We start from the raw sequence: 11,634 nt of genomic DNA, 5'->3' as shown, positions 1-11,634 counted from the left end.
TCTGGGGGAATTTGATTTATCATTTGCTTGTTTTTTCCTGAGTTTAATAAAAAGAATTTAAACCATTTTGACTTTTGTCTCCTTCTGAGCACTTACAAACTTCAACAGCATAATACTCCCTTTTCTTAACTTTCTATAAAGTCATAACAAATTTGACCATTTTTTCTTAATGTTTTGATTTGGAATACAATGTGCAGTGTTCCCAATGCATTTGCTTGTATGGAAATAAAAGTTATAATCTACTATTTTGAGCACAGCTGTAGATTAGTAGACATTTTGGTTCTATGACAAATAAAAGGACTGGGCTAACCAAATCCCACCATAGCAGACAAAATGTATGTACCTTTGAGTAACTATGAGGATTCTTTAGCTCCCCCTGCAGCATTTAGAGTGAAGCTCCCTTAAAATCACTGATAATCTGGATTTGGTCATTTTAAAAAGCCTGTGTCTTTATCAAGTTTTTCTATATTTGTTTTACGTTTATCTATTTTTTGATAAACTAGAATGAAGGTAAACTGGACTATGTCCCTGTAAAGAGGATTACCCAATCTGGTTAAAACCTTCTTAAATAATTGGGAATAGTCCTACTCACAAAGACTTTTTTCCTACAGTGATGATAATGTGGTACAGCTTTCTTTTTCAGAATTGTGCAAGTGTAAATTAAACAGTCCGTGATGTCGTTAACCTTTCTCCCGGGCCCCTGTCAGTCAGGTAAATTCACCTCAGGAGGTTCAACGGCACACAGCAGAGAGGTTGCAGACGTGCAGGAAGGTCAGTTTAGAATTCATGCTCAGCAAACTGAGCCTTTTTTGTTTGTTTGTTTTTGTTGGACATCTTGTCACAATTTGAAAAATAGCACACTATTTCCTCATTTTCTGGAGTGCTTTTCAAAAGCAGAAGTTCTAAAATCCTTTACTGATTAAAAAATTTAACACATTACCTCTAACCACACACTGTTCAATGTTAGTAGAGTCTTTACTCCCTTGTCCACATATGAGCCACTGAACCACCTCAAACATGATTATTTTATAAAAACGAAGGATTATAAAGTCAGAATAAGGCATTATTTGAGCAGTGAGTGCACAGAAAAAATACTGATTTTGTGTTTGGTTTATTTTAATACATTATTCATTAATACATCATGTGTATTTAACTTTCTTTCATGTGAGAGTTTTGTATGTTACTGTTTGGCCGGAGTTTTTGTTATCGCAATTTGAGGATTCCAAATAGGATAAAGGTTAAACAAATTTCTTAAAAAAAAAAAAAAAAAGGCCTGAATAGATAAGTCCCAGATTTTGATCCTGAAAACTGCCGTCTACATCTCCACACAGAACTCTGTGAACCTAAACTCAGCAAACAACTATTTATTCATTCATTGCTACTGCTATTTCTATGGCTCTAAATAATCTGCATATGTTTCTCATCATTGAAGCGTTCATGTGACTAAAATGAACATCCTATTTTATTTGGGTTGGAAGCTGAGGTTTGGCCAAAGAAGAGTAAGTGAACTCCAGGTTGTTCAAACAGCAGCGATTACCTCAGAGGGGGGCGTGTTACTCATTAGACACAGCACTGGAACCCCTCCTTGCTTTCCTGTATAAGAAGTGCCATGTTACTGTGTCATCCTCCACATTGTGTTGAGCTTCACACAGCTGTCACAGCCTCCAACCCGGCTCGGCGAGGGAGAAACCACATCTTCTAGGAAACATGGACTTCAACGGCACATGGCAGGTCTACGCTCAGGAGAACTATGAGGAGTTCCTCAAGGCAATGGGTGAGAAAAACAGCAATTGTTGAAAAAAGTACACAGGTAGTTCTTTATACCGTGCAGGAGTAAATAGAAACGTGTGTTTCGCTTGCAGAACTTCCTCCTGAGGTCATCAAGATGGCCAAAGACATCAAGCCAATCACTGAGATCAAGCAGAGCGGCAGTGACTTTGTTGTCACCTCAAAGACCCCAGGAAAGACTGTGACCAACTCCTTTACTATCGGCAAGGAGGCTGAAATCACCACCATGGACGGCAAGAAGATCAAGGTCTGAAATCATGATCTACTGTTCATTATGTTGCTCAAATTTAGGCTGTATGATCTTAAATTTGGATTGTTTTTCAAAGAAGTTTTGATTCATGGTTGTGACAATGCATTAATCAACATTTCTTGGAAAAATGAAGCTAAATGAAACAAGCCTGCAGTGTTTTGCACATCAGTGTTGTTTTTCTTGCCTCCATATCTCATGACTTGGTGAATTTCTCAATGTGTCCTTCTATCCTCAGTGTGTTGTCAATTTGGAGGGTGGAAAGCTGGTCTGCAACACCGGCAAGACCAGCCACATCCAGGAGATCAAGGGAGGAGAGATGATTGAGGTGGAGTATCACAACATTGTACTCGATGTTTTAAAGGTTTCTGAAGTTATGGAGCAAATGCTTAAATGATTATTGTCCTTATTTAAAAAGCATGTTTCCTTTTCTATTATTGCTTTCCAGACTCTAACCATGGGCTCAACAACTATGATCAGGAAGAGCAAGAAGATGTAACCTTGGCAGTGAAGAAACCAATGTCTATTTAATAAAAGTGTTGCTAAAAAAACTGTTTTTTTGTCATAATTTTGAGAAAATGTAAGGCTCCCTGCTGACGCACTAACTATACCTGCATGCCTGCATATAATAAAAGTCTGTTTCCACGATACTCAAAAAAAAAAAAAAAAAAAAAATCAAGGTCCTAAAAGGCATTATAAGACAACTGTTCATAAATATTACATAGAAATTAGCTAGTATCTCAAATACTGGCTTTGTCCTAAAATAACAGTGTAGTAGCAATTTGAGAGATTTATCTTGCAAACTATCCTGTATCTTTAGATGCTTATCCTCATTATGATCATAATTAGATTTTTTCTTTTGGTCTTTTGCCTTTATTTGTGAGAGGATAGAACAGGCTACAGCCTCAGAATCAGGGTGGAGATAGTGGGGATTGCAAGTCCGACTTGAACTCAGACTTCTGCTTAGAAGACCAGTTTCCATAGGAGCTTCTATGGAGCGATGGTCCTAGGACCTAACTGCTTGGCCATCTCTGTCCTGATGCTGGTCATTATTTAGTCAAATACTCTCATTATTTTAGAAAGAATACTAACATACAGTATTTAAAATCATTTTAGAGTTAGAATCATGATAATTATTTCATAAGTCCAGCTTTGGCTGAAATTGGCTCCCATAAACTGCAGATAATATTCAAAGCGAGAGTGTTACATAACTGTCTGATAAGCACACCCAGTTTGAAGAGAAAACTGGCCCCATAGTTTTTTGTTTGCTTATCAGAGTCTGTGGAGAACAAGAAGATAACAAAAAAATTGAATTAAATTTTTAGTTTTAAAAAATATTCAGGCAAACACTTTAAGAGTTGTACATGAAAAATGATGCTGTATCTGGACCTCTTGATTCATCTTCATTCATTCACTAAAAACTCTCGTAGGCATGATTAGTCTAAGTGTGTCTCAAACTTAGGGGTGGCACATGGGGAGCTTTCTGGGGCCTACTGTCAAACTGGGGGCCCATGAAGGTCTGTAAAATCATGATCCATTGTAAAATACAAATGCAAAATGGATTTATAGTGCCAAAATGTCTTTAAAGCAGCAAAAGTGGGTTCAAAGTGTCAGAAATGGGCAGAAAAGGGGCTAAAATGGGTAAAAGTGTGCAAAAATTTATGAAAAGTTTCAAACACTTTATTTACAGCAGTGTAATACGTGTTTTTGCCAGGTGGGTCTTTAGGCGGCCAAGCTTTTCTTACAAGTGGGAAGGTAGGGCCCCAAGACAAAAAGTTGGAAACCACAGATTTAGGGAAATATCTTAATTCAGATTAAATGATTTACTTCTGCCTGTTTATAATGTCCGTTAAAAAAAACAAAGGACATGTTACGTCATTACAAGTTATTATTCTATCATTCAGTGTGTCACACCAGGTCTTTAACTGTACCTCAAACACACCTAGAAAAACTGGTTCTGCTCTCTGAGCTGCTCTCAGTCCTCACACAAAGACCAAACAGAAGTCATAACATATAGGCTATCCTCTTTGTGTTTTATTTTAGTTTCTCTAAAGCGTTTTGAATCTTTCTTTGTATAAATATGCTTCTATTTATAAGCCTGTCATTCATTACCCTGCCAGCAGGGGTCCTCCTTAAGACCACTACCAAACCCATAAAACTGTAGCATATCATACACATCTGGCATAATCTAGACCTCTAGATGAGTTCAATCCAGTTCAACTGGAGATTTTTCACTCACTTAGAAGCACTCAGTGGGCCGGTTACTATTTCTATACCGCTCCTTATCCAGATCCATCATATGGAAACAGCCATATCACCAGTATTATTATGATCCAGCTGCTTTTTAGATTCTGGTGTGTTAAAGTTTTGCTTTGACATTTTTTCCTTTAAATTTGCATAGTTTACATTCTTATTGTTATCAGTGAAATCAACAGTAACATTTGTATCCATGCCCCGGCTTAACTGTAATACAAAGTTTCACTGGCATTTCTGTCCTATGGTAAACTATCAATAATTCTAACTAGAAGTAGTAATTCTATCTGCATTGAAATACAAATCTAATCAATCTAAAATACGGTACAGTCGACGGTGCTATCCCCTCACACCATGAAGGCTCCTGGTTCAGATCCTGCTAGACAGGACTTTGGAGCTTGCATGTTGTCCCTACACAATTATATGCTCTCTTCAGTTATCCAGACCCTCTCCCACAGACTACAAACATACTCCCTAGGCTAACCCCCTAGGCCTAAGTGTCTGTAGGTGTTAATGTAAGTGTACCTTGTTGTTTGTCTCTGTAGCAGCTGTGGTTTGACCCCTGCCTCTAGTGACCCCAACTGTGACATGCTGGGTGGATTGTAACCTACATACTTGCTGTGTTCCATTTTATAAAGGTGTCTATTTGTAATCTTTGAACATAATAGCTTAGCTGTACTGGGAGAAATGGCAGGGTAATAAAGTTTACTTGGCTAAGGGTTTTATTAAAAGCTGTCAAGACTGTCACTCTGGCTACTTAAACCATTTGGAGGTTGGACTTTAGACTACCAAAACTTTAAAGATAGTTACAATTGATCCATATTTGTATATCAGTATCATTACACTTTTTAAGGTAGTATATATCAATAAGAAAGCACAAGGGGAAAAGCAGCTCTAAGCGGTTCCTTCTCTGAATGCTTAGGTTTTTAAAAACCATTGGATAAAGGACTCTAGTTAAAAGGAAAATTGATCCATGTATGTGATAAAGGTGGCGTTAGTGCAGTTATTTTATAGTTTTTCAACAGGGGATTTTCCTTGTCAAATTAATAACACTAAAGGGACTTTGCAAATAAGTGTCAAGACATGTATACTAATTTATATCAACAGTGGAGACAGCCCATGGCATGCATCTTTGTCACAATGGGTGTCTAACATTTACTCGCATGCCCCATGTCTACTGCAGTGTTTGATAGTCGAAGCTGATAATGTAACCTTAATTAGAAGATTTAGGCCTAATATGGTGAGACTGGAACACCTTCACAGCTTCAGTAGGAATGTAGAAAATGTGTGTACCTTAGCACTGTGCTTCTTATCCTGAACTTTATGTATGTAAGCTGTTCTTAAGAGTCAAAATGAATATGAAAATACACAGGCAGAGACAAAACTGGGGGGAAGGGGAGGGGATTTATTTCTTTTTTTTGTAAAAATTTGTCATCAATTCAATTCACAGAGTGCATTCTGTCATTTTTTTTAAAACACCAATTTTCACCAATTTTTCACAGGGCATCTTTGTTTCGTTTTTATCTTCAGTGACATTCCATAGGAGGGACAAAATTAGAAGCCAATTTGTTACAGGTTTGAAAATTTAGAATCAAGGAGACCTAACCATGCATGACTCAGTCTAGAAAAAGAAAAATGTTAACATGAACAACTAATAGAAAATAAAAATTTAACATTTGACAGCATATAACCAAGTTCAGTTGCCAGCTGGCGGAAGAACAGCTGAGAAGTGAAGGTGGCTCAAAACAATTTGGTCATTTTGTGTTGTCACCTAATGACAATTCAGTTTTAGCATGGGGTTAACTTAGGCACAAACAGGTCAACTTAAGATTAAAAACAGCACGCTTACTCACTGTAAGCACATTCGAAACACAAATCCATACATAGGCAAGTCTCCTCTGAAATCCAATTCATAGTTTAGGTTTACTTAAGTAGCTTTTAGCATTTTTCACCCGACACTGAATTATACAAAACAATAAAAAACATGTGCAAGATCTCTGGAAAAATAACAGTGCAGGGTTACTGGCAAATGCTAAAGGCATCATTATTTTTTTAACAAAAATATTCTTCAGTATTGAAGTCAAGACATGTCCTTTGCATGTCTTATACATTCAGTGTTATTACTAAAAATACTTTTGTCTGACAGGCCACAAATATGACCTGCAAATGTACATATGCTACAAGTACTTTTTACATTTCATTATTTACATGGCTCTTGAACACACTAACAGGCTATCATACTTTGTTTTGTCATCCTTAGGCCAGCCATTAGCAGCTCCAATTCTGCAAAGGGAAAGAAAAAAAGAGCCTCAATCACAAAAATAGAGAACCCATAGAGAGATAGTCGATCACGCCTCCATCATTTCAATAGCATCCTGGTCTGTAACATATTTAAAACTAGTCCGATTGCAGTGCAAGAGTGATAAGGGTAGAGGCAAAGAGGATCTGTTGATAATCAGATGGTCAAACATGAGACCTTTGTAAACATAAATGCCAAACTTCTGCCCCACATTGAGACCCCTTGGTTACCTCAGTCCATGACCTTCCTTATCTCTGCCTTAGCTTGTGTACAGATGCATACAGCCACCAGGACCATGCCAAGACTTCAATTAACAAAACTCAGATTTAAGCTTGGTCCTCTTCCGCTGGTTGAAGCTGCAGCACTGACTTAAAATGGCTGAGACTAAGGAGCAACAACACTACTGATTTGAAACAAAAAAATAACGTGAACCAAGGGGCTCGTTCCTGATCATCACTCGGCTGGCAAGGTTAAAGGGCGATGGCAACAATGCCTCAAACAGAGGATGTCCAAGGGAGAAGAAGGAAAAGAAAGTACAGCAAAAACATTGCTTTGGTTAAACACAGCTCTGCATACATCTTTCAACCACAACAAAAAGGTCTTGTACAAAATAATGCTATGATAGAGTGTTTGGGCCCCAGACTAGTCCAACTCCCATAGTGCATGTGCGCACAGCGCAATAAAAGGTACAGGAGTTCACAGTCCAGGGCCTGTGTGCCATGGTCTCTTTGTTACCCTTCGGTTTGAGGTTATACTTTCACCTACACTTACTCACTACAGCTTATTATCTCTAAGTAAGGTAGCTTTTCCCTGCAGAATTGCAGATGAGTCTTTTTCACCCCAAACAAGGAAAGATACAAGAAAAAAAAGGGCCCTTGTTAGAACTGCTACTGATACGACTTTGCTTTAGCACCTGAGGCTTTAGAGGTGGCTCTAAAAGCTCATCGTAAACTGACAAATGAAAAGGCAATACTGTCCACAGAAATGGACCATAAATGTTTTGGGAAATAAGCTGACTTAACAAAAAAATCCTTGTTTGGGAAAAAGATTACTCTTCTGCATTTACAGCCAACATAAAAAGAACAAAACAAAACATAAGTACAAAGGATATCCAGTTGTCATTAGTCACAGAAAACAGACTCCACCAAAAGCATCACCAACCAGCAAGGCTCAGCACCTGTAATATCTTGACATACTAATTTAAAAACATGGGTGTTTGTTGACATATCCAGCAGATACTGCAGAAAATGCCTCTAAACACTCAAAGACAGAAATCTAAAAACAGGTTAAATTATTACAGAGCTGAGTTGTTCCTGGTGGGCTGGTGCCCTTACTGGAGTCAAAGTTCATTGATTGGCTTTTAACGATCAAGGCTGGGTATCCCTCTCAGGCCTGCACCTTGAGGAGACTTTTTAGCTGGAAGGTCATCATCTCCCTGTTATCACAGGAGCCCACTGGGAAGGACACCCAGTGGCTGGGGGGTTTGGGCAACACGCTAGGCGAGGGTGGCTCGCTGAACTTCGGCCCTGCGTAGCTTGGACTCCCCTGAGTTGCCAGGAGCGTGTTGAGGTGAGACACGGCACCCTCCCAGTTCTGATCATAGTTGGTGGTAAAACGGACAGAAACATTCTTCTCTGCAGACACGGCCTGCCGCGCCTCTGGAGACCTGTGGTAGGCTGCGCCTTTCTCACTCCTGCGGTGGCCATGGTGGTGCAGGCCTCCTACCCCTCCTGCAGATGCTGCTGCTCCATTCTGCTCGCGGCTTCTCTGCTTAGCACGGCCAAGTTGGTGGTTCTTCTTGGGCAGAGGGCGCTCGGGATGGGAAACTGGAATGTTGTACCTCTCTCCACCTCCCATTTTGCTTCAGCACTACGTGTCACCTAAATGATGAAAACATGAGCATGTCTTAGGGCAATGCAATAGACAATATTCGTCGTGACATATCTTGTTCTATTTATTGACTAGGGTAAAACTGTCAAAGCCTAATCCCCCTTATAGCACGCACGCACACACTTGCGCCATCTCTCAATGAAAACAAGCACACAGCATTACGTGCAGAAACACCAGACAGCCAGGCCCCCCGCCCCTCCCCCACACGCAACTAGAGCAAAACAGCTCAAGCTCACCTCTTTGTTGTGAGAAAGTCGGCGACGTAGGTATCTCTCTTCAATCTTTCACCTCCGATCGGGCCCCAGGTCCTCGAAGTAGTCCTCAATCTACTTCTCACTGCACTTCTGTGTCCAGCAAGATATAAAGTTTTCATGTGCCAATGAGCGGTGTTTTCACGTGGAGCCGAGCTGAACATCAATTCACCTCGGCACACGGTGCTCCAAGAAGTCGGAAAAAAACCTTTTGGTGCAAAAACAAAGAAAATAAAGCCGATTAGTTCGGTTTTTATCGGTGCAGCTTGACAAATCATGGGGTTTGTTGACCAAGTGTTGTTGTTTATGTCTTGGTGGGGGATGTGCATCCCGTAATGCGTCACCACATTTAGGACGGATAAAACTGGTTAACGTCCATGTAAAATGTAAAATGTACAAGGTCAAGTTAACGTGAAGAAACCTAATAACTGATAAACATGCATTTAAACCGACTAAAATTGCAATAACTGCGCCATTCTTTCCGTTTTCATTGTTCGCCCTTAGCTGAGCTTAACCGCAGAGTACTGTCCTTTCAATATGCGAGTTTTCGGACTTAAACTCTAGCTGGTATTGAAAATTTCGATGGAGTAAACCTTTCAATGATAAAACAAAAAGTTGCTTATGTTGGTCGCACTACTTTGGCACCAGACCAAAACAAAGAAACAGTGGACTCAATATGGCGACGAGGAACAAAACTGAATCCCTTACCGACTTCTTCAGGCTCGGTTGATAAAACCCCTCTCCAGAGAAGTTGTCAGATATGCCTTGGTTATCCTGACGGACTATGTAAGAAGCACAGCAATGCTATATTTCCTACAAATCCGTCACCTTCAAGATGTTTATGATGTAAAAGTGACCGTTGGTGGTCACTTTTCTCACCGTCTCTCTCTCTCTCCCGACTCCGTCTGAATTGCAACAAAATGGAATCTACAGCACAGATATGTAGCTCGGTAGAGCCAAGATCCGACCAATCACGTACCGAGAACAAAGTGTACTAGCCAATCAGCGACAAGAAAACCAGACGCATTCACGCTTGTTGCCAGACTGGTGACGTCAATCGCTGACCGTCCTCTACTTTCCTTTGTTGGAGCTCGGGTATTTCCTGAGAGGGAAGTGAGAAAACAACCGAAACAGCTGCTTTAAAACATTTAAACCGCACCTTTTTTTAACGCGAAATCGCATAGACAATATTTCCGAAGTTACACAACATATCGCAGGACGATTTAAAGTTAAAAGGCTGAAGATTTTAGGTTATGTAACGTCGACTAAGAGTTAAAATACGATAAACGCGTCAATCTCTTTTCGTCTTTTGGCAAATGGAATACTTCTGTTGGACGGGAAAGCTTTAAGTTGTGGGTTAACCAGTTTTGTTTGGCTTAAACAGCTGCAACAGGCTGTTTTGATACACAGCGGCTGTTCTCTATGGGCTGCCCATCCCCCATCTTCAACTGTTCTCAAGCTATGATAACCTAACAAAACAAAAAAAAGCTTAATTATTAAAGCTTTATTTGCCATCCTGTAGTTGTCCTCTTGGTTTAATGAAAGGGTTTTTGGAAAGGAAATGAAAGGGGGAAATACCCATTCTTATAATTTTGTTTGATCACTGGGATTATGTTTAATTACGATATCTTTACAGTACAGTGTAGTATTAGCGGTCTTTTAGCCATAATCCAGTGCAAACTTTGATAAACGACCAGAGTAAATACAATTGGTTGAGTGCACATCCATGCAAATGAGAAGCCTACAATAAACGTCACAGTATCATAAATCTTAAACAACATTTGGACAAGCCTTTGGGGGTCATTAAGTGTGAGCTTTCCTGCCCCTCAATGTTGTTTTTTAATTAACTGAGAGACAAATGGTTTACTCCAGTGGCGTGGGAACGTATGTTTGTTTGGTTTCTAATTTAAGATAGGTTGTCGTAGGTAGGGATCTTCCTGAGAAGAGGCCTCGTATGGCTTGTTAAAACCATTATAGTTGAGGCTATTTTAAGAACCTTCTAACCGAACTCATGAGTATTTTTCTGCCCCAAGTGATTGGATTTCAATCTCTTAAAACATCCTTTGGTTATTACTTTGTTGGCCTGTTATTTCACTACACCTGCTTTGTCCTTTATTACCATTTCATTTATAATACAGCCACCCATGTGAACAGCATTCACGTTTGCTTTCTAAAAAGCACTGTCCTTCCTGTCTTTATAAGGACATGTTGATATGCTCTTCAACTTGTTTTTATGAGTACGCAGGTTCAAGTCTAATGACTACCAAACAACTAGCGCAATATATCTAAGTCCATGGTCAACATTATTTTCCCCCTTTTAAAGCCTCTGAACTTTAAAAGAGTTGTGCAACTCAGTCTGTGTCAGGGCCTGCTCGCAGCTGAAGGCCTCAGTAGGACACTCCCCAAAGCAACAGACCTTTGAATGGGGGTGTGTCCATGAAGAGTCAGCTATGTATGGAAAGTAGGTCACTGAGAGGCTTCTGTAGGTCGTACAGGAGATAGGAAGTGGACAAATCTCCATTTTTGACTGGCTGTAGAGGCTTACATAAAGCTGTCAAAGATACAGTAAATAAACAGAGGGCCATTTTGGAAAGTGTAATGGAAAATATCCTTTAAAAAGCAGGTTTGTCATGTTTGTTTTTTTCTTACACAAGGTAGATAGTGACTGGAAGTCTCATTGGGCTTTCAGTGTAGTAACTGGGTGTTAATGGTGGAAGTGAGGAATGGAGTTTCACATTAATGTGAGTAGTCTGAAATGTGTTTAAAACACAATAGAAACAGTTTCACACCTCTCAGCAGAGAGATGGGCCCATAAGACTTTCAATATCACCTTCAGATGAAATCTGTCCCTTTGCTTTCAAGTCTCTTCCCTGTGTAGTTTGGCTGGGGCATGGTGACATAACACG

General features: G+C 39.7%; 2 protein-coding genes across 2 annotated transcripts; one reads left to right on the top strand and one right to left on the bottom strand.

Moving 5' to 3' along the window:
* Positions 1-1,615: 1,615 nt before the first annotated feature.
* On the top strand, positions 1,616-2,603 carry fabp10a (fatty acid binding protein 10a, liver basic). The gene is made up of 4 exons (XM_041794018.1): positions 1,616-1,774; positions 1,863-2,035; positions 2,274-2,363; positions 2,484-2,603. The coding sequence occupies exons 1-4, from the start codon at positions 1,708-1,710 to the stop codon at positions 2,532-2,534; spliced, it is 381 nt and encodes a 126-aa protein (XP_041649952.1). The 5' UTR covers positions 1,616-1,707; the 3' UTR covers positions 2,535-2,603.
* A 3,070-nt stretch (positions 2,604-5,673) lies between these two features.
* Positions 5,674-9,660, bottom strand: pnrc2 (proline-rich nuclear receptor coactivator 2). The gene is made up of 3 exons (XM_041793401.1): positions 9,437-9,660; positions 8,714-8,936; positions 5,674-8,467 (listed from the first exon to the last, which is right to left on the bottom strand). Exon 3 carries the CDS (start codon positions 8,442-8,444, stop codon positions 7,974-7,976), a length of 471 nt encoding a protein of 156 aa, XP_041649335.1. The 5' UTR covers positions 8,445-8,467; positions 8,714-8,936; positions 9,437-9,660; the 3' UTR covers positions 5,674-7,973.
* Positions 9,661-11,634: the final 1,974 nt, after the last annotated feature.

Source organism: Cheilinus undulatus, linkage group 8 (genome assembly GCF_018320785.1).
Source record: "Cheilinus undulatus linkage group 8, ASM1832078v1, whole genome shotgun sequence".
Taxonomy (NCBI): Eukaryota; Metazoa; Chordata; class Actinopteri; order Labriformes; family Labridae; genus Cheilinus; species Cheilinus undulatus.
This window is presented reverse-complemented; position numbering and strand designations above follow the sequence as displayed.